The sequence below is a fragment of the Catharus ustulatus genome, chromosome 7 (assembly GCF_009819885.2).
Source record: "Catharus ustulatus isolate bCatUst1 chromosome 7, bCatUst1.pri.v2, whole genome shotgun sequence".
NCBI lineage: Eukaryota > Metazoa > Chordata > Aves > Passeriformes > Turdidae > Catharus > Catharus ustulatus.
The window spans coordinates 3,137,952-3,161,422 of NC_046227.1; the positions used below are offsets into that span (position 1 = coordinate 3,137,952).

At 43.3% G+C, this 23,471-nt stretch overlaps 1 protein-coding gene across 1 annotated transcript in view; it reads left to right on the top strand.

Moving 5' to 3' along the window:
• The window catches only part of BARD1 (BRCA1 associated RING domain 1), a 40,066-nt gene extending 24,706 nt beyond the window's left edge, over positions 1-15,360 (top strand). The window contains exons 7-11 of the mRNA XM_033064689.1: positions 1,781-1,889; positions 3,376-3,511; positions 4,487-4,579; positions 13,500-13,597; positions 14,283-15,360. Of these exons, the coding sequence (XP_032920580.1) occupies positions 1,781-1,889; positions 3,376-3,511; positions 4,487-4,579; positions 13,500-13,597; positions 14,283-14,612 (766 nt within the window). The 3' untranslated portion in view covers positions 14,613-15,360. The remainder of the gene's footprint in view (positions 1-1,780; positions 1,890-3,375; positions 3,512-4,486; positions 4,580-13,499; positions 13,598-14,282) is intronic.
• The last annotated feature ends 8,111 nt before the right edge of the window (positions 15,361-23,471 follow it).

A 23,471-nucleotide genomic window follows, 5' to 3' on the forward strand; every position in this document is an offset into this window, starting at 1 on the left:
TCTATGGTAAACATTCATGAGTTTTTTCCAACAGTCAAGAACCTTACTGTGCCTTTGGAGGGAAAAGCAATCCTAAATCTCTACTACTGACATGCAGGGATTTCCTCCCTCTGCTTAGCTCTCAGTGAAAGGCCAGCCAGCCAGTCTAAAGGGGATTTTTGGGGTGTTTGATGATATGTGTATATATCTTTCCCCCCCACCTCTGGCTGCATTGTTCAAAGGAACTTTATCTTGCAGCAGTTTGAGTTGAATATTGGCCTTATTTAAAGAAAGGGCAAGAGCTACCCTGATGATGCATGACAAAGCAGGAACAGCATGACAATATTTAATGGGCTGCAACTCCCAGGCTGGGCAGAGATTTAACCAATTATCTTTCAGTCTGCAGAGTTTGTATTATGCCTGCACAAGGCTCATTAGTAGCACAGAAAAGCTTGGGATTGGTAGAAGTGTAAAATAACATCCTGGACTCTTTTCTGGGGGGTTTTGTGGATTGCTGTTTTCCCCAGGGTCTGTGTTAGTGAGCAGTGCTCAGCCAGGGGCACAGAAGGATGCTGAGGTCAGATTTATCTTTCTGCTTAACGCTGGCCAAAGCCTCCCAGTTCAGTCGGAGTGGAGACTTAATAATCTGAGCTGCTCTTTGGGCTGGATTGGGTCATGGCCTTATGTGGGATTCCCTGTCAAGCTTCCTGGATTCCTGCTCTGCACAGAAATGTGAGGCCAAGAGAGAGCTCTTCAAAGCTGCAGTGGTCTTGTGACCTCTTTAAATGTTTCATTGTTTGATGACTAAGCTTGCCAGCTTTCAGACACTGAGTCAGGGCTTTGTTCTCATGACAAGCTTCCCCTCCATAATGAGCTGTTACTGTGCCTTTGGAGGGCCAGAGCTGCGTGAGGTAGGCACAAGAGGATCAGCTGCAAGAGCCATTATTCTCACAAAGGGCAGAGCAAGCAGAGTATTTCCCCAGAGTGCTGGCAGAGGCTCCTGATTGCTAATGGCAGTGATACCTGTTCTGCAATTTCAGGCTCTCTTCCCCTCGCTGCTGTCCTGCAGCAGCAAAATCGTGTGAAGAAGAAATTGAAGCCATGGCTGAGCTTGCTGTGTTTATAGCAATCACCTCTGTCTGAGGAGTGCTAAAAGAGGAAATCAGTCTGGAAGCACAACTAGTAACTGTGAGGTGCCACCTACAATCAATAGCTTTCAACAAAATTGGCAAACCAACTAAAATCTGACTGAATTGGCTATAATGTGTTCTGTGGAGCAGCTCACTGAAGGAAAATGAGATGAGATGCATACTCAGATTTTGGAAGTACAAAGGGGCTGTGATTCCCAAGTAGGAGGCAGATAGCTTTTCCCATAAAAGCACAACCACATCAAGCTCCCATGTTTAATATAGTACAGAGTCTTCTGACATGTCTTTTATGGCAAATGGATAAGCCAAACATACATTTCTTGGTTATATGAGTGCAATGAAAGATTAAAGCTGAAATTTCTGGGTCTTGCAAATGATATCAAAGTGCATCTTGAAACAGACTAATAAGGACTGTGGTTTATTTAACTGAACATTCTGGTCTGAACATCCCTTACTCCTCAGCCGAATGCAACAGCTTGTAATTCAGTATCCATCTGTCTTGGATGCAATTCTTACTTGCAGCTTTGTGCTTTTAGCTGAAATTACATATTAATAAGAAAGTGGGAGGGAAAGCTACCCAGCTAATATGCCTGGTTAGTTAAGAATCAAGTCACATTTTATTTACTTAAACCCATCTGTGCTTGTTTTGCCAGTAATATATTTGGTCTGCGGCCTGTGGACTATGCAGAAAGTGAAAAGATGAAATCTGTGCTAATGTTACCAGCGAAGAATGAATCATTTTCACTTAAGCAGCTCTCTGAGGTAAATGTCTGTGTGGGTTTGTTTTTGTGTTTTGCTTTTTAACAAAACAACAAGCCATGAGTTCTTCCTTTAAATATTGAAGGCTGGGATGTAAGTACAGTACATTACATGGAGATTAAAACAGGCTAGGAAGCTGTCTGGGACAGTATTTCTAGGATGTATGTGGAACACTGACAAGCTATGAAGTTCTGTGCTGCAGCTTTATCTGGGAAGACAAAAGATGTTTCTTGTAATGTGGTTTTATTACAGGAGAATGAGCCTGTGTTATTCCTCAAGTATCAGTGCTTGAACTTTGCTATTGATGTTGTTTTTCTGCATATCTAAATTTGTTCTACTTTCCAAACTGCATGCAGCAGTCTTTTTGTTCCAGGTGCTTTTTGTGTGCCTTTAAAAGACTGTTCCACTATCATCCTTTGTCCAACAATGAAAATATCAGCTCAGCAGTAAAAAATAGCTTTTGGCAATTTGTTCTGGGTTTTTTGTTTTTCTCCTCTCTTGGACAAAGACTTCTCAGGACTTGTAACCAGGTACTCAGACCTTACAAGTTACTGTGTTGTGAAATGCTTTGTGCTTCCTAATGAATGAGGATGAAGCTGAGCTGGCTGATAGAAGCAGTCCATATCTACTCCAGCCTCTACAGCCTGCAATGATCCCTCTTTATTGGGGTAGCAAGGCACCCAGTGGCCAAAACTAAACTGTTGCAGCTAAACCAGGACTAACGTGGCTGTTCCTTCCACCTGCAGCAAATGTAAGATGTAACTCCTCTGTGCCAAACAAACCATTTTAGTATTTGCATTTGCCTTGGGGTGAGTGTGTGCCAGGGGATGACTGCTGGCTCACATGGATGACTTGATCCAGAGCCTGAGGCTGTGGGGTAACTGGATCTCAAAGCTGTGTCTGTGCTATGCAATCTGGAGTATTTAGGGAAATCCAGGAACTGAAGTATCCAGCCCATGTCTGTATAAAGCTCCTCTTACTTTGCCTTAATACTACCCACATAAAAAATCCCACTTAAGCATTGGTTGCTTACAGGGCCAAGTATTAGGAACATTTTACTAAAAGGAAATGCAGATATTTGTTATATAGGTTACTCAATCCCATATCTGTTGTTAATATTTTGCTAAAAGTAGGAGGTTTTACTACTTAATTGGGATTTTTTTTCTCTTTCAACACTTCAGTTTGCCAGGCTGTTTACACAGTGTTCTACCAGCTCTTTAAAAAGCACCAAAGAGGGCAAGGGAAGAAAAGCTGATCCATGAGGTGTTTTGGTACCTGCATAAGCTAAATTAAGTACCTCTAATGGGAAGTTTTTTCCTGTGGAGTTGCTTTTTTACATGGAGATTTACTCATGGACCCTGTCTGTCCACTAAGCTTGTCATGAACTGTGTTTCAAAATGCTTATTCTTGAAAAAGAAAGCTGTCCAGTAAGTTGCTTTCCTTATGTCCCCAAATATTCAGCTTATTGCAGAATTTTCTGTTCATGCAGGCACTGAGCTCCAGCCAGCCAAGAAATGGACCCCTTGGTATACTGGGGAGCAATCTTAGTGCAGAGCAGCAGAAATTGCTGAACAAATTAGCAACAGTCCTGAAGGCCCAGAGGTGCACTGAATTTAACAGCAGAGGTAAGGAGTCTTGTTGAAATGTCTCTGTCCAAATATAAGTAACTGCAGTTCTGCACTTCATCATTTAAGATAGTACCTGCAACAGGATTTTTTTTATTGCTCCTGGGAAGTGCAGTTTCTGAAATCCCTGAGTTGTAGCTGGAGTGCAGTGATGGTGTGTTTTGCATGTAAACACATATAAAGCTTGTCTGGCTAGCAGGGCAAGAAGTTTCTGGGGGAGTCACAGTTTGGCAGTTTATTGTCTATTATTTAAAATCCCAAAGTCTCCTCAGAGACCTCTTCTCTTTACACCTCTTTTACCAACTTTAAGGTCTCTGCTAGTGTGAGACATCCTGTAAAGTTTTTACACTCCAGAAGTGAGCAGATGGTGCCTTGAGAGAAGATTAAAATTTACATGTCTTCTCACATGCTACCTTCCTTCAGATTCTATTCTCCATTAAGATTGGTGAACTCAAGTTATGAGGTTTGGTGGAGTTCTTTTCCCCTCTTTGAGGGCAGGAACATTATCTTAATCCCTCTTGTTAGTTTTTCTTTGGAGTACTTGTGAGCAAAATGCTAAGGTAATTTCCCCCTACCATCTTTTACTTCTGGATTACTACTCCAGAATTTTGAGTGGAGTTCTGTTAGCTTTGTATTAAAGCAGTGAGATCCTGTAGTAAGATTCCTGTTAGAGTTAAATATAATTCTAAAAGGATTGAAAAAAAAATGCTGTCCTCATCTGAAGATTTAAGTACAGAACTATAAACCCATGAGTTCCCTTTTTCACAGCAAGGGTATTTTGAAACCCACAAAATTTGTAATAGCTCTTCTACTACTGGCTTATAGTCTCAAAAATCACCTCCTTGTGGTGGAAAGAGTGGCTGATAAATTATTATAGTCTGTTTAGTCTTTAAATAATGATTGATGGCTCTTCAGCCAGGCATGGTTCTGACTTTTCTGTGCTTTTGGTTTTTACTGATGTAATCTTTCTCCTAGTAACTCATCTTGTTATCCCTGATGTTCCAATGCCAACTACTGTCAAATGCATGATGGCTCTTCTGACTGGATGTTGGGTCCTCAAGTTTGAATGTAAGTATGAAGTATGTGGGACTCCTTGGGGTTTTTAACCAGGAATTGTAGATGGGATTCCAGAAAAACTTTTTTTTTTTTTTTTACAACTGCCCTAATATCCATGCCATCTTGACACAAAGTGCAAGAGATTGTTTTCAAATCTCATGAATGACTAGAAACTTGATTGAATATATTTAATGAACTATAACTGCTACTTGGTAAATGAGTGCATTTCATTGTGAGGTGTGTTGGATAGGTCATAGCCTAGGTATCAATAGGGGAGTGAATTTCTTCACTGCTATGTTAAAACTGATTTGGGAGATTATGGAAGATACCCTGGGAGAGAAGGAAGGATTTTATTGAATTCTAGTCGTTGTTATGAGCAGTTTGCTTTGAAATTGAGAGGATCCTTTGCTTGGGATATGTGCTCAAGGCCTGTGGGAAGTGAGCTTATGTTTACATACAAGCTCCTCTGTTGAAGATTGTAACTTCTAACCCAAGTCAGCATGCAAGTCATGTTTCATGGAGTCTGTAATTTCTGTTTATACAGTGCATGCTTTTTTTTATACAGCTGTTCTGTGGACTTAGACCCTAAATTTGGAGTTCTTTATTTATTTATTCTGGTATTTCTTAGTATCTGCTTTCATAGTAGTTGCAAAACCCATCTTCTTCCCCTTGACCTTTATGGCTAAGTCCCTTTAGCTAATAAGTACACTACAAATGAGTTAATTACCCATGGAAACATTGCAGACAGATTTCATTCCAGTTTTCTACTATGTGACTAAACATCAGAACATAAGGATTCTTTAATATTCTGAATTTTCTGGTCACTAATGTTTATGAAGACACTGTGCAAAGCCTCAGAAGCTGCAAACTAAAGCACAGCATCACCCTGGACTCTGGGTGTTCATTTGACTTCAGACATTTTGTTCCATGCTTTTTAAATTCTTTTTAAGACTAAAGACTCTGTTTCTGTGGTGAGTCCCTTCACTCAGCTCAGAAGCTTTGCATGCATTCTATCCTAAGTGCTTTCTTTATTTCATTTCATCTTCCTGCTAGTTAGATGCTTAGAAAACTTCTGAGTGCTAGGGGAGATTTCATTAGTGAGACCTGAACTGAAATCTTCATGGAAGAACTTTCATATTTAGAAGTGATTGGAAAAGAAAAAAAAAAAAAGCAACACAGTGCAGGGGTTGTTCAGGGAATATTTTTAAGGGGTTTTTTCACAGCTGAGTTTTATGCTGTTGGTACTGATTAGTACAATCCTGACTGCTAATGCTCCCAGCTTAGTAAGCAACATACTACTTAAAAGCGAGTGATTCTCCTCCCTAGTGAGAAATGCTAGCAATAACTCACGGGGTCTGATGCAGCTAAGTGCCTATAATTAACAGCACCACTCCATCTGTTCCCACCAGTCTGTTATCAGTCTTCTTCAGAGTCATTACAAGTTAAAGATTGTTATAACAAATAATGGGACTCCTGCTGATCAAACATTTGTCTTGGAAAAAGAGGTCCTTGCTTTTCCTTTTTATTGCCATTTATCGTGGCTTTTTGACTTCTGTTTGGATAAGTTTCCCTAAATGTGATGCAAATAAACTTCCAAAAGTATGTGCATGTTCTGGTTATGTAATAAATTTAGGAAGTTGTTTACGGTTCACTGTTCTAAACCATTCACTTAAAGTGAATTCATGTTGAAAAAATTCACTAAAATATTTGAAAAAACAAAGCTCAGTGAGGCACTTAATGAAATGCTGACTATGCATAAGGGAGTGTTTGAATTTTTTTTACTACAAGGTAAGCTGCATTTGACTGTTATCCCTAAAGTTATATTTATAGCCTACACATTATACCACTTCTTAAAAAACAGCACAAGCTTGCAAAAACAGTATTTCATTTGAGAGTCTCTTGTTTAACTCTTCTGTTAGAGCAGGCTGTGAATCTTTCTCTCATAAAAAGCAGTTTCCTTCTCTTGGGTTATTCTATGATATTCCTGTTTCCATGTGTCCATACACATCTCCAGCATCCCTCCATATTGGTAGAGAGCTAATGTGGAATTTTCCAGCTGAGTGTTGGAGAGCCAAGATTTAAGTAGGTATCCTCAGTTTTGGACTCCCTTTTGTCTTCAGGTGGGAGATTAGGATGAAAGGATGTCACCACTGAGCAATATTAGATCTTCACAGAAGAAAAATTTTGTGTTACTGCTTGCTTTCCCACCTTTTCTGTATATAACACACTGTCAGCAGTACATCCACTTCCAAGGCAGCACAGAATTGAATTGAGGCAGTGTTGCCACAGTGCTCCTTGCCCTTGGCCATATCTTTCACTGGTTTCATTGTTTTATTGCCTTTATTATTTCTGGGATGGTAATAGGGGACGAAGTGGCGAGTCATTATCCTTCTGCAAGTGGGCTGAGACAAAGATTCAAGTATCACTGTATTTCCTCTAAGCTTTATGTGGAGCATAGAACAGTGTAATTAAAACCTGCAGAAGTCTTTAATAGCTTTTCAGCTTGTTTTTTTTCTTAAAGTTATTGTCATCTGTTAAAGCAGGGAATGAAAAATGATCTCAGTAATGATATGCATTGAAACAAGCTTGTGTCAGTCCTGGCAGTGAAATGTCTGGCAGAATTCTAAGCATCTGATTGCTCATTCCTTCCTCTGCTTTGCTTACCTAGAGCAGCAGCAATGATTCAGCTCTGATCATTATAAGGAGGCAGAAAAAGCTGCTTTTCCTGTAAGGACTCACAGCAACAGGGAGTTGACTGGAAGAGCCAGGGGAGTGCATGACTGACATTTCAAGGTGAAAACATCATTCTGAATTTTCTATGCCCATCCTTGTTTAGGCTGTGAGAGCAGAGGAGTGCAAAGCTGCTTGAGCTGACTGCTCCTCAGGCTGGACTGCCTCTCTTTCATGCATAAACATCTTTTAGGTAGCTGGCTGATTCTCAGCAAAGTCCTCCCTCCTTGAAACACCCAAAACTTTTGATCAGTGGTGTTTAATGCTCTTTTTGGACTTGGAAACTTCTTCAGCTGCCTCCTACAAAAGCTCTGAGAGGCTCTAGAACTCTCTAAAGTGCAGGTTCTGGTTGTATTGGGTGTGCAGCTGAGGGCAGTGCTTCAAATCAGCAGGGACAGAACTTCTGCACTCCAGTTTTACACTGTGGAGCTGCTGGGGTGTGCAGATGAGAGGATGGGCATGAGGATACCTTCAGTGTGGTGTCTGCAGACATTGGAAGTGGGTTGGTTTGAAATAAGGCCTAGAAGAAAAGGAAACCTTGATGTTTCCAAAGCTCCCTCTGTTCTGTGTCATCCAGGCACTCAGTTTTCCATGTTTGTGGAGCCCTTTGTTCCAGCTGGCTTCTGGTTTGAAGAAAACCTTGCATTAAGGAAGCCCTTTGTAAGGAAGAGGACAGGAAATACAACCTCACTTATTAAAAAGCTGTGATGGGGTCCAGAGGATGAGCCCTCCTGAGGGAATTTAACCTGACCTTAGGAAGGGCTGCCTCACTTTGATCACTCTAGAAAACAGCTGTAGCCAGCAGTGGTTTTTCCCAAAGAAGATAGGACACCTGGGGCTCCAAGTGAAGGAATCATTTTCAAATCACATGCTCCCAGCTTTTGGGAATGTTTCAGGACTTCCTAAGGATCTGTTCCATTGTGTTCAATAAATATCACCTGGATTAACTACTAAACTACCATTCTTAAGCAGATGCACTTCAGTCTCTGCAGCTCTTGTGTCATTTGCATGAGAAAACAGACTGCTCTTGTTTCACCAAGGAGATCTCTACCTCACTCCATGGAAATCTGTGAGTCTGAAGTCACTTTATAAGCATATAAGAGACAGTGTAAAAATTCTTTGAGGCCAGTAATGCTGTTTATGAAAACAAATTGAAGCCAGCCATGCCAAATTCCCCTAAAGCTTTCAGTCCAGATTTCTTCTTTTTCTAGGAAAAAAAAACATCCCACCAGGGTTTACTCAGTCTGCATGTAAGTTTTAAAACCCATGAGGCTGAGCTAAGGAAGTATCAGTTGCAGTCTCTACTAGATCTTGGACGTGTAGTATTTCCTCTTTGTTGCTATCATGTATTCCTAAATTACTTGTAGGCATTCTAAGATATTTTTGGGACTAACCCCTGCTGCTCTTTGCTTTATTAATGCAAATCCAACAAAACTCCACTAAGGCTAATTGAGTTACTGAGAGATACCCCTGGGTATCTGTGAGTGATTACAACTTGTTCTTGGCAACCAAGTTATTTTTTTTTTGTACTTCATACTCCTCAAATTGTTTCTGCTGATGCAGTTAGTTTCATTACAAACCAATAAGACTTACATGAATAAGGATTAGAGGGCTCTGATCTTAAATTTGGCAAATAATGATTTCTTTTATTTCCAGTGCTAGCACTGCACTTGTATCAAAGGTCAATTAGAGTTAACCCTGTTAACCTGCTTGCTCTTTTGACCTGGAAGGTGACAGGGCAGGGGGCAGGTGCTCAGTGAGGTAATCAGGATGTGTGTAAGCAATGATACTTCACTGATCTTGTTAATGAGGGGAAAAAATGAGCTGAGCAATGCTCTGCTTGCCAAATGTGGTAGCACCAAGCTAAATGGAGATGCATTCAGCTAAAACTTTCTGCCATGTTTTCTAGAGACTTTAATGCAGGTTTGGGTTTTGCTAAAATTTGGTGCAAATGACCTTGTTTATGCCTAAAACTTGCAAGTGTGGAATCAGCTCTTTAGTGATGCCCTGAATTGCTAGGGCAGAGCTCTGCATGAGCCTGTGCCCCAGGATCTGGCCCCACAGTGGTGGTGTGGCAGGCCAGCCTTATCCATCCATGCCTGAACACTGACCTTGGCACTGCAAGGCAGCTCTGCTCCCTGAGAACTGAAATGCCACTTACATTCATGCAAGTCTTGCCCTTTCATGGGTGATTGATCCAGCTGCTGAGATTAAACTAAAGGGCCATTAATGTGTAGTTGTAATAATCACCCTCCTCTCTCTAAGAAAGAGAACACTGACAAACTTGAACAGCTTCAAACTTAGATGGTCCAAAATTCCTATTGGCAGCAGTGTTAAGGAATAAATCAGGATTGGCTGAGACCCTGTGCAAGTTGAATGGTCTTATGTTAGACCAGAACAGACTAGATTTTTAGTCAGGCTTGCTGGTCAAGAATGCACAGATTGCTAATGTGTGGAGGGAAACAACACAGTGCTGATCTCTGCCTCCTCCTAAAATTACAGGTGTCTTCTCAAAAGAAAGTTTAGGTTCCCTTCCATTTTCAGAAACCTTCTTTAGGGCTGTCCTTGTTCTTCTGAGATTCACTTCTGATTTGAATGTTTTTTTTGCCGAAGTACTTCAGGTGTCCATCTCAGTTTCAGAAGGGAGATGGTGTCATGGTAATTTTTTTAATTAGAATAGCAGCAACTCTTTTTTTTCCAGTCCATTCATTGGACTGGTGCCTTGGCATCAGGTTCTCACTGGTGGCTTTTCAGGGTGGTGCTAAAGAAATCAGAGTCTGATACCTCTTGGGAGTCAATTAAACATGCCTCCTGTTTGAAATCAAAGGGGGATTTTGACTTAAGTGATGGAAGGTCAGAAGAGCTTCTGGAAAAGTTCCTGTGAAAGTAGGAGACTGATATACCTGGGAGTAAAGTAGGGAGTTTTATTTCCTTTTATATGTCCTCTTAATCAGGATGATAGTGAGTTGTGAAGAGACCATTAAAAGGGAACTGTCTTGTTATCCAGCCACTTTTACACATTAGCAGCTTTAAAATTAATAATGCTTCTGGAGGAAAAGACCTGGGCTATACTGAATGGACTCAACACTCAGTTTTCACAGAAAATAAAATCCCTATCAGTAAAAAAAACTAACCATGTTGGAAGGGCCTGCAGTGTGCTGTAACCTGCTGCTTGCATCCCTACTTTCAAGTGTGAAATTGGGATATTATTATTTTTAGTACTAGATCATCTTGTGGTGGTTGTACCATCTCCTGGAAGAATGGTAAAACTTGCACACCCCTGCTGCTTCCAAATGACACCATAACACAACCAGAGCTGATTATGTTGTCTTTGACAGCCTCACTTGGCTATTGCATCCGTTAGGATTCACTGCACCTGGAAGTGATCATGGAGATTTAGAGATCTAGGAGCAAGTGGTGGCTTGACACTAAATTTTTAGGAAAGTTTAAGGAAAATAACCTTTTGTTTAGGCAAATGAATATTGAATTAGGTAGAAAAACAGCTTGAACCTGAGCCCTCTGTCATTTTATCTCAAATATGAGAACAGGGACATGTTTCCCTTTTGTTTTTTTTTATTGTTCTGATACTTGACTTAGTTAATTCTTTAATACAAACTCTGTAGCATACAGGAGTCATTGAAGGAGAAAGGAGCCACTTGGCAACAAATCAGTCTGAACAAAATCTGCAGTTAAAGGCCATACTGGTCTCCATCACTTACATTATTTTGCTTTCCTCCTTCTAGTCAGGAATTCTTCCTCCATGGATAGATAATCCTTGGCTGTTCCCCTCAGTGTTGTAAGCACCTTCTTCAAACACTGGTTGCTACTGACACCCATGTGTCAGAGCAAGCTCTCCTTCTAGATCTTGTATGAAAAATATGTTCACTAGTTGAAAATGTGCTCTTTTTCCATAACCAAAAAAACCCAGAGTCTGTTGCTCCATGGAGGTGTCTGTGTGTGTCACCTCTTAAAATATTTATATTGAAGGAAAACATCTGGGCACTGAGAATTTATGCTCTTGGCTTTTTATGCTATGTAGAAAACACAGCTTTTGTGTCACAAACCTGTTAAGACACAGCTCTGGCCTGTTTTTAGGTGGGAAAGAAAATCTGAAATTAAGAAGAATGCTGATCATGCATCCTGGCTGTTTGCATGTTTCCAGTTTCTCCAGCAAACAGCTGTCTGCCTTGTGCTCTTGTGGGCACAGTGAGAACAGGACACAGGTGGATGAGTCTCTCTTGGGGCCCTCCTGGAGGATTGTAATTACCTGTGACAAGGAACTCCTTGGAGGACCTGGCAGTGTGGAATGGACTGCTGAGTGTTTGCAAGACAGACCTCACTGATTTTGCATTCTGTGACATCAACACTCCACTAACATTAGTCACTTCCCTGACTTCATGTTTTTTTTCAGGCAAGCAGCAGTTCAAAAAGACATTGTAGTCTTTTGTATTCATTCAATCTTTTATTACTTTTGTATCACATTTGCTTCATTTACTGATGCTGGCACTGGATGCTCAATTTGTGATGTACTTATTGTATAAAAACCTCATGTCTGTAGTGAAAGTCCTTGAAATCGAGCTTTTGATGGTGGATTGACATAAAACATGCTCTTAATGAATGGACAGTTCTGTTGTTAACGTTAGATGAGACTTCTTCCTTTATGGTAAGTGGCTGGCACCCATTAATATCTGTATTTCCTTGGAGGGAAAGAATAACAGTGTAAGTTAGAGGCACATTGGCACAGGAAGTCTTGTTGAATTGTGGTGATTTAAAATAAATAAAATGTGAAATAGCTTTTAGATTTATTTTCCAGTTATGAGTACTGAAATTAAGTTATCAGTATTCATTGCTGTTATCAATAATGAATATGTAAGTTGCCGTTCTGGAAAATCCATGACTGGGTTTGCCCTTCTAGTTCATGTTAATTTTCCTTGAAGGAATGAACAAGTGCAAATAATCAATCTGATACTTGTACAGGAGATATTTGCTGCAGTATTCAGCCACTTGTAATTTTCTGTAGGGGTTTATCTTTTTTGATGTAAGCACATTGAAGGACTTCTACTTCCTAAAATGTGGATTCCCATTGCATTTTGTGAGTTTGTATGAACTGACAGCAAATTACTGCGAGTTTCTTCCAAGATCTCTCCAGATTAGATATTCCTGTCCTTTGGCTACTTACTGCCATGGCATCCAAGTGCCTTTGTCAGTAATATTTCTCTTCATAGCCTTGGGATTTCTCCCTTTTTAGGGTCAACCCCCCCCAGTTCTCTTCTGATTTGTTTCAGTTTATGGTTTTTATATACTGTGAGTTTCCTACTTTCCCAGTGCAAATAAGTTGCCTGAATTGTGCAAGGAGTGAGGTGCTATAAAAGTTACAGCCCTGGCCACATTGTAAATCCTCGTGGAACCATTTTCAAAATCAGCTTCACAAACTTTTTCCTGGGCAATTCTTATTAATGACTGGAAGGTGTACGTGCAGGCAAAATGTTCCATCCTTGAATGGGTGACCACAGCAATTCCTCTCCCCAGAGTGAGGTCAGGCACTGCATTTTATGGACGTTAGCAATGCATTACCATCAGTGCTTTCTCCACTGGAAAAAATAACTGCCCTTAAAACAAGGTAAAAACATGTTGACTCCAAAAGACAATCTCATTATGCAGCAGTGCTAACAGAAACAAATGCCACTGTTAAACCCCAGCATAAATCTCCAGTTCGTGCTGATCCTGGAGACCTTGAAATCCCATCTGATTTGTTATTTGAGGCCCTGGCTGCTCAGAAGCAGCTCTGTGCTTGCCTTGTAATTGCTCTTTATCAGGCAATTGTGTCCATTCCGTAACTGCCGCGTTGGCTCCGCACGCTGCCTGTGAGCTTCCCAGTCATCAGCAGTTGGACATTTGACATTAAGTGGTTGACCTTTAGAGGGTAAGAGGAAGAGCTAATAATTCCTGGTGTTTATAGCACTGATTTTAGTGCAGTATTACTTCTCACCATCTCACTTGCATCTTCAGGCGCTGTTGTAAATTTTTTTTTTTCAGGTTTTAAAAGCAAATTGCTAAGCTTTGCTGCTTTGTGAATGTCATGTTTTTCACTGTAATAATTTTATTTTAGCACAACTCCTTAGTCCATAAATGACATGCCATGCAAGCCTCTCTTAAAGCCTAGGGTGTCTAACTTTTGCCTGCCTTGCTGTGTTTTTTGTAGGGGTCCAAGCCTGTCTGCAGAGCTCAGTCCGAGAACAAGAAGAGAAGTACGAGGTGCAAGGTGGCCCCCGGCGAGGGCGGCTCAACAGGGAGCAGCTGGTGGGTTTTACTGCTCCACACAGCCTGGATTAATCACCTGGGGCTGGGCAGCTCTGCCCTTTGCCACATGCAAAGGTGCAGGAGATGTAAAATTTTAATGTGGTCTTGTACAGAAAATGTGATTATGTGCAAGGTGATCCAAAGAGCTGTGAACCACCCATAAAGCTGTCATTTTTCTCCATTAGGGGAGATGTTGCTGTAACCTTGTCAGGGGAACACTGTATTGCACTGTATTACTCTCTGATGGGACAGGAAGTGATGTGCTTCTCTGCTCAGCTTTAGAACATAGTTCTGAAAGAAAAATGGTTTTATTACTATTTGTTTCCATTCAGGGCCTTTTTTACATTTAACTGGGTTCATTCCCGGTTACTTGCTGGATTACACTGCACAATTTATTAACTGCATTTTAACAGTAGCTCTAAATATTCCTAACTCATAGTTCAAACCCTGTTGTGCTGGAAAGTATTTAAACAGAAGTAAGAATTTACCACATAAACAAGCTTTTCTTTGTTGCATACTTACCCGGAGAACCTTGCAGGTGAAGTTACTGCTCTAGTTTCCAGTGGTGGTTATTTTAAATTGCAGGGGTTTTGTATGCTCTGATTTTTCCTTTCCACTTTTTTCCTCTCTGTTCAATTGTGAAGTATTCAAGTATTCATGCTTGGCTTTTTTTCCTTCCACACAGCTGCCTAAATTGTTTGATGGGTGCTACTTCTATTTTTTGGGACCTTTCAAACAGCACAAGAAGAGTGATCTGCTGGAGCTGGTGAAGGCAGCAGGTGGCCAGGTCCTGCTGAGGCAGCCCAAACCAGACAGTGATGTGACACAGACCATCAACACCGTGGCCTACCATGCAGAGCCCACCTCTGACCAGAGGCTCTGCACTCAGTATGTCATCTATGACGTGGCTTCCAAGTTCCAGCCAGACAAAATCCGCCAGGGCAAGGTGTGGATGGCCCCCTCCAGCTGGCTCATAGACTGTGTGCTGGCATTTCAGCTCCTGCCTGTCCAGTGAACAGCAGATAGCATCCCTTCAGTCTTGGGCAGCTGGGATGCTCTGGCAAATTGCTCTGAAGCTGGCTTTTCTGTTTGGGATTCAGGAGAGCTTTGAGCATTTAAGTGAGTTATTAAGGTGACTGATATGCTGGAATAAATGAATGTACAGTGAAGGAGAGGATTGAAAAGTGTGCTTGGCGTATTTAATATGCTTTATTTTTGCATTGAACTTAATGCTTAATAAATAATCACTGACATTTTGTAACTGGGATTTTGCAAAATGAAACCTTTTGCTTTCTTGATTTGAACCAGCCCTTTGTCAGCAATTGAGCATGACCCCATTTATGGTGTGTTTAACATCCATTGATCAACATCTACTGTATTTATCAAGATTTCCCAGGCCAGAATTTATAGTTTTGAATAGAAAGGATTCCATGCATTTGAATCTGTGCAGACATGTCAGGTGATGTGTGACATTTATTAAAACTTCTTAAAACTGAATTTTGCTGGAAATTCTTAGCATGGGATAAGTTTTGTTGAAATCAGAGTTAAACAAATGACCTGAATTCATCTGGAAGCTCACTTCTGAGAACACTGTATTTAAAAATCTTGGTCTAAAAATTTACTTATTTGTAAAAAGATTGATGCTTTATTTCTGTCCTCATCCATGCTTGTAAACATGTAACTAGAATCCAGTTCTATTTTCTGAAGGCTTTTAGCATTGAGATCCTTACTTAATTATTATAATAAATATTTTTGTAAATTTAGATGGTTGCTCTCATGGTTACTTTAAAGAGAAAACAACAGTGATCACAAAAGAATTGTGCTTCACTTTGCACAGTTGTATCTAAGCAGCTGGCTACACTGGATCAATGTTTGATTATTTCAGATTTGTTAAAGTATTTCTCATAATGGCTCATAAATTATTGTCAGAATCTTATGCCCCTGACTGTGTGCACTTATGTAATGTTTTGTATCTTAGCTTATGAATTTGTAATGGAGAAATGCTGTCTTGGAATAACACACAATAAGAATGATGGCTGTTGGTTAGTACATAAGTTCTGTGTGTTTGTTTTTGTCCTGCTTGCAATGATGGAGCTTTGGTGTGTGCCGTAAGCTTGGCTGCAGAATAAGTGCATATCCCATGCCTATCTCAACAGGTAAATGCAAGCACTGTTCTGTGAGCTCAGTGCAGCTGTGAAGATGGTGTATTACACCAAGAGCTGCTTCTGCAGAGGAGGGGAGCTGTTCTCTGTAACCATTGCTGCTGGAGGTCCTGTGCCCTGTAGAGCCCTTAGAACTTCACACAGCAGGTAGAGCAGGTACAGTTTTCATTAGCATCTGCTAGATTTGAGTAGCTGAGTATCTTATCACTTATGGCAGACTGAGTCATTGCTCTTCACTAAAAGCAGGGCTCATTAATAAGTGGAGCAGCCCATGGGATTGATGTGCTTTGGGGTTTTGTGCAGATAAACTGGCACAGAACGAGGCACCCAGTCGATACTGCGTGGGCTTGGGCATTTGTCTTAACAGTTACAGCACATTTTAACTTGGCATTTCATAGCACATCAATATACCTAATGCAGTGTTCTTTGCAAAAGTAGCAGTGAATCTCTGCAAAATTCTTAAGAATGGAGCTTTTCTGCTCTGTACTAGGAAGAAATTTGACCCATCAGTAATCGTGCTCTACGTCCTAAAGTAGAGGCAGCACTTTGACAGATTTTAAGAGCCATTGTTCCTTGGCAGATGCTAAGAAACTCAGAAAATTGCCATGAATGTTTTGGGTTTTTTAAGCCATGATCTGAACCTCAGCCTTGTTCCCTTAAATCCAGTTGTGTTATCAAGCAGTGTTTCTCTCCAATCACTCCCTATCATACTGAGGAGAGACCCTCACCCCAGGTTAACTCTGGCCCATCTGCTTTGGCTCTCTGCAGGAGCTCAGACTGTGATCAGCCTGTGTAGATGGAGCCTTGAAGAGCCTCACAGTAGACTTTGATGCCAGAGCTGCAGTAGGTGCCAAACACTACTGACACACTGTACACAAAAACTTAGAGGTCAGTGACACACACCCTGCCTCATTTGCTCTTGTTCATCGTTGAAAGCAGAGGGATAAAAGAACTTTGTAGTAAGCAGAGATCAAGCCCCTTAATCCCGTGGATGGAGTTTGGCTCCTGAAAACAAGGCTCTAAATTCCTGATGCAAGGCAAGGAGTGTGTAGGGATCATTTCTCACTATCTCTCCTAGTCTAAAACCCTAGGGTGCACTAAAGGAAAGTACTGGGAGAGAGGCTGAAAATGGAAAAGGTATTTCAGGAAGTGTGAGAGACTTGTGATCCTGGTGGCCCCAGTAGCCTGGCTTAGAAGCAGTGAGTAGATGAGCTTATCAAAGAAAAATCTGTTAAAGGTTAATGAAGAACCTTAGCTTAACATGAATTTATATTAGAGTTCTGCTAACCTGCATGTATTTAATGTGGACTCATGACTGGGGCATTTCATACAAATACAGAGTGGTTTGGGTGGGAAGGACCCAAAAGCTCCTCCTATCCCACCCCCTGCCATGGGAAGGGACACCTCCCACTATCCCAGGCTGCTCCAAACCCTGTCCAGCCTGGCCTTGAGCACGTCCATGGATCCAGGGGTGGCCACAGCTTCTCTGGGCAACCTGAGCCACAGCCTCACCACGCTCACAGGGAAGAAGTTCTTGCTCAGGCTAATGGTTTTCAAGCATCTTTTCTTGAAAATTACCTGTTTCTCTTAATTAATTAGTTCATCTGGGACACCTGATAACACCTTCAATAGTGGTGTTGGGGGTTCAGTGACAACATCAGTTTAACACCCCTAATAGTTAACAGAAGATAACATTTTTAGTAAATGCTGTGACATCTTCTTCAGAGGTGTTTCAATATTTCTGCAAATGGTTCAGGGAAACAACAGGCTTCCAAATAGTACCAAGCAGCAGTAGCTGCTTTTGTTCTCAAATCAGAAATGGCAGAATGGGAGGTGCTGTGGCTCTGTTGTCTCACAGCCCTCTTGTAATGATAACAAGCATGGGAGTGCCCAAAGGTAAAAAAGCTGTCAGCAAGTGCTTCACCAGCTGGCACCTATCCAGCCTTTGGGAGGATAAAGCCCCTTTCTTCTGCTCCCCAAGCTGTGAGCTGAGGTTGAACCTAGCCCAACATGGTTATCCCTGACCAGCCTGGGCAAGGCTCTTCAGAGGAGTGACTGAAGGGAATTAATTCAAGGAAGGGAATAATTCTAGGCAGGGGATTAAAGCTGGTTCTACTTCCTCCATAGGTCTAGTGTCTTAGGACCACATTTATTCTGGAACAGTTATTTTGTGTGGCAATCTTCCAGGAGAACTGCACCTTGGCTGGTGAAATTTCTGCATTCTGTCAGGACAAAGCTGTCTGCATGGAAGCTGTGGCCTGGTGTCAAACTGCATGTTGGTGTGGGTTATTTGGGGGAAGTGTATAAACACAGGGATCATCTGGTGCCTCTGCCTGTGCTTGATTCCAGCTCCTGGGGGCTGGCTTGCCTGCCAGGGTGGCAGAGGGAAGGCAACCAGCCCTGCAGTGCTGACAGAGCTGCTGGGCAGGAGCTGTTCTGGCCTGGCCTGTCCTGTCCATTGGCAGAACAGCCAGCCAAGTCTGGGTAGCAGCATCTTGGCATCTTGTTGAGGACATGCCTGTGAAACACAGCAGAGCAAAGCTTTTCCTTTTTCCTCCTTAGGCTGTTTTGTACTGCAGTGCTGGAACATCACCTGGAAATGGGGCAGATGTGATGCCACATGCATTGGTATTCATCACTTTGGCCCCATGTCCTTTTTCTGCCTTTACTGCCCTAAGTTTGATGGAAGGGTTTGAGTCTTTGATATCTAAGGGGACTGCTTTGTGTTTAAAGAGCCAACAAAGGCTTAAATACCAGCTTAAAAACTACAGCAAGAGGTCTTTGGACAGGCAGATAGTATTGGCTTGGAAATGAGCAGCAGTGTCTCCATGGAACAAATGAAGATTCAGTTGTTTTTAATAGCAGTGCAGCATGTTCTATCTTTTCAGACTTGTTTGATTTAAATTAATGGTAGTTTAACTAGTGTTAAATTGCCCTTAAAAGCAGAAGAACATTTTGTGTGTAATCAGATGGAAGAAGGAGAGGAAGCTTCCCCACCTTTATTTATTTTTTTTCCTTATGGAGAAGATGCACTTTGTGTGCTTCAATTTAATTCCCGGTAGGAGGTCTGGTCTGATGAAGTAGCAGAGAGCCGACAGCTCCCGCTGGGTGTGCGAGACCCCGCTGGCATTCCGTGCTCCGAGATTCCCAGGGCTGCTCCTGCACCAGGGGCTCCAGCGGGGTGGGAACAGCTCTGCTCCACGGCTGGGAGGAGTTGAGGAGCAGCACCGCCCCTGGCTGCCTTACAGTGTTCAGGGGCAGGGATGCTCCTTCCTTGCTGGGCACAGCTTTAGAGCGCTGAGCTCAGGGCAGTCTCTGCGGCAGGAGAGGCTCTGCCAGGGCAGGGCTTCCCTTCTCCAGCCCAGCAAAGCAGGTACACGGTGGCAGCAGGGTTAAAGTAGGGATTAAAAAACGGAATGTGAAGCAGCAGCTAAGCTGGCTGTCTTGCTCAGCTTGCTGAACTGATAAAAAATGTACTTATTGCTTCAGCTAGTGTGGGGCTGGGCTAATTTCCTGCTGGTTTAGTGGACTGCTAATTCTCAGAAGAGCCAGGCTCTTTGGTGGGGCTCAGTTGCAATAGGAAGGCCTCTGAGCTGGGGTTTTTGGATTGCCATACACAGCTGTGTGCTTCCCACTCTCTGCAGGGTTTGTGCTGGGTGCTGCTGGCAGCCTGACCACAGGCATGGCTTTTCCTGCTCTGCTGGAAGTGTCAGCTTTGAACAGCTGGTGCCAGGAGAAACCCAGATCAGCTCTGGTTTGGGTCTAGCTGGAATTCATGGTCTAGCAAAATTTAATTCTGCAGCATAAAAGATCTGAAGGAACATTTTTAAAAAAGCGAGCCTTTTAATTGAATTAAATATTAATACGGATAATGCAATCAATGCTTTATTGATTGCATTAGCCACAATAATGTTTAATTCAATAAGTCTGCAGTACTGGATCTTTTTCTTCCCTTGTGCAGCAAGGGAATGCCATATGCTCTGCCTGGCTGTGTCCCCCAGGCTTGTTTTAGGAGAGCAGGAGATGATAGGATTGGGAGAGGGCAAAGGAGCCAGGCTGTGCTCAGGGTTAAACTCCTTCATGTGCCCTCAGGTTGACTGTGTAAAACCAGGGTCAGTGGCATGGCTGGATTCAAGCCAGCTACACTTAGTGTCATGCATCATTTCTAAAGCCCTCTGACAAACAATATTGTTATTAATGCAAATAGTGCCCCTGACCCCTGTGTGCTTTGCTTCTGGAGCCTGTGCCCCATGCAGTGCTTCGTGGCCTGCTCTCAGCAGTTGAGTCCCAGCAGCTGTGTCTGTCAGAATGGGAAGATTTTCTACCCTAAGCTCACTAACGTGCTTCTGAAGAGGTGCCAGGTTCTGGTTTTATACCCAGCCAAGCTTGAACAATTTTATCTGTGGTTGTAGGCAGAAGGCTTTTATTAAATTAAAGTCACAGTTTTGTTTAACTGCAAAATCAGAGGCATATGTTCTCCCCAGCTCAGTCCACTCACAGTACAAGGTTTCTGGCCTCTGGTTCTTTGCTTGCTGTGTACCTGGGTTTTCCAGTACCTGGGTTTTTTGGGTTTTCCAGTGATGGCTTTTAGTGGCCTCTTAGAGTGCTTGATGAAAGCAACCTTGACTCAATAGGGAGAGATGGAGGAACTGCCTACACAGAATTAGCAGCTGCTGCAGTGTCTGGGGCTCAGAATCATCCTGTCCTTGCCTAGGCTTGGGTCTTGGAAGCTCAGATGTGATGTCCCAGCCATCAGCAGGACACCAGACTTGCCCAAGGAGCTGCCTGGGTGTTTGTGCCTACCCTGCACCCTGGGCCAGTGTGAGGCACTCAGGCTTTTACCCATCTCTGTGGCCACTGAGGAGATTCTCACCAACAGGCAGAGAAAGTGGGGAGAGAAAGGGAGCAGGATTTGATTTGGTCTTGTTGCATTCCATCTACATTTGTCAAATCCAAGGAAAAGCCCATAACCTTGCTTTTATTTCCTCCTTACAGGGCCCGTGTGTTCCAGCACGAAGCCTTATTAGCATGCAGGGAATCTGGGTGCAGAAAGGAAGGGCACAGTGAGCTCAGCTGCAGTCAGCTATCCATCAGGACCACGTTTGGACACAATCTTATACTTCCCCTTGGTTTTGAGAGCATGCAGTCCCTTTAAGCAGGATTTGGACTGGAAGACAGGCTGTGAATGCAAAATGCAGTAGAAGCTCCCAGATGCACACGTAAATGAGTGAGTGATCAGGTGCAGCAGCTCCTGCTGTGGTTGTGGCACACTGTGATCCACAGGTTGGAAGGAGCCAAAGTTCCTGAAGGCCAGGCAAGGCAGTACTGGCTCTGGATCAGTCTCTGGATGGCACCACAGTGATCTGTTAAATTGGGGGTGGCACTTGCACTACAGGCATGAGCAGCTAATAATTGACCATAGTAGGAAACCACACCTGAGTGCAGCAGGGAGAGGCTCTAACCAGACCTGGGGGTGTGCTGCATAGTCCCACACATAATTAGTGCACATTATTCTAAGTATTTCAACTGTCTTGGTGTATTATATATTCACTTCTGGTCTCATTCTTTCCCCTTTCTCTTCTCATCACTGAAAGAAAAGCACTTTAGTCTTACAATTTCAAAGCAGAACACACAGCAAGTGAAGAAACCCTCAAATAAAGGCATTTGAGGCTGTTCTCTCTTCACTGCCATGCTCACTTTCACCTCTTCTGTTCCTGCTTCACACTGCATCCAGGCTGCTCCTGCTATTTCTTTCATCTTCAAAGAGACGATCTTAAAGATAATTTTGTTCCTGCTGGAGGAGGGAAATCATTGTTTTGGTGCTGCCCAGGCCAGCATAAGAACTTGGGAAGGAGCTCATGTGTTGCACTGCCCATCAGCATTCGTGTGGCAATGGAAGAGGTTTTATATAGGGTCTTGAAGGCTCTGCTCTTGGGATGAGCAACAAAATTCCCCTCTGAAGGGGCAGCTGCAAAGCTCACTTTCTGAATCCTCACCTCTCCAGGGCCTATTTTGCAGGGTTTCTCTGCCCAAAGCAGATTGTAGAGCTCTCTTTGATCATCTTGCACTTGTAACCACCTTTGCATGGGTCCTGCTGTGCCCACTGCAGAGTTTTAGCCTTGCTCCCTGCATTAGAGCAGTTCCACACTCTGGTTCCCAGGCGTTTCCCTCTAATGCACTTTGCATTAGTAGCTACTATCAGGAAATCTAGTACCAAAAGGTTAATGTACATCCATTAGTCCTCTTCCCTCCCTTCTTCTTTATGTGCTAGGAGAAGACAACCAATTTCATTAAATACATTAGGTCTGGAAAGGGTCTGGAAGCACTTGAAATTCTGTGTGTGCAGAGCTGTGGGGCCATTAATATTGTCCTGTCTAAGCACTGCAGGTAAAGTGGGATTTGCAGATGTTGAATGATACCTTTCAGGTGTTTCCCAGCCTCCACAACCTTTCTCTTCCCCTTAAAAAGAGGTGAGATTTTTGAGACCTGCTCAGGATTACAGCAGTTTCACGAATACAAGCCACACGGATTATAAGCCGCACCCCCGGTGCCTCGACAATGTTGCTGTCTTTGTCAATAGATAAGCCGCACCCCGAATATTAGCTGCACTTTCGTTCGTGCGCAGCTTTCACAAATTGGCCAATTAGTAACAGGATCGCGGCATAGCGGGCTTTACTGGCTCGGGGCGGGGCCAGGCAGGCTCGGCCCGCTCATGGTTGCCGACGGGGCCGGGTGGCCCAGCTCAGCGCCACGGCTCGGCGGGGCTGGCCGGGTGGTGCTGCCGCCGCCACCAGGCTCGCCGGCCGCCCCCTCCCGTCTGCACCGCCACCGCGTTTCCTCGCCCTGGCTGGCACTGCAGGCCCCCGCACCGCCGGGCTCCCCCACGCTGCTGGCCCCGATTCTGCTGGGCTTCCCCCGCTGCCAGGCAGCCCCACCCGCCGGCCTTCCTGCTTCTGCCATGCTCCCCTGCACTGCTGGCCCCAGTTCTCCCGGGCTCCCCCGCCATGCTGGCTCAGGCTCTGCCGCCCTCCTGCCCCGCCCTGCTGGCTCAGGCTCTGCCGCCCGCCCCCCACACTGCTGGCCCCGCCTCTGCCAGGCTTTCCCACCTCTGCCGGGGCCGGCCGGGCTCCAGCTTGGCTTGGGGCTGCCGCGGGCTCTCACTTCCGTGTTGGCAGCTTTTAGAATTTTGTTAATAGATTAGCCGCCCCGGAATATTAGCCGCACTTCCGGGTTTCCACCAAAATTTTGGTCAAATTGGTGCGGCTTGTATTCGTGAAATTACTGTACTTACAGTAATTTCACAATTATAAGCTACACCATTTTGACTAAAATTTTGGTCCAAACCCAAAATGCGGCTTGTAATCAGGTGCGGCTTATGTATGGACAAAGAACAAAAAGTTGCTGTTTTGGTTTGGAGGACAGGTGTCTGCTGAGAAAGGCAGGAGCTTCTCTTTGAAATGGAGAATGTAAACCCCCTCCCTCCAAATTATTATAATTTTGAAATCAAGGGGCTCTCAGGCAAAGATATGGGAATTAGGAATAACAGTTCTTTTCTAGGGAAATTAAAATAGAAATACAGTACTACAAAGAAACAAACTCCAAACCCTGACACAGTCAGAGTACAACCTGACACCCGTCAGGCAGGGTGTTGGCAGCAGTCCCATTAAATGGTGGCTGCATCCTCCTGCAGTGACAGATGTGATTCAGTTGGA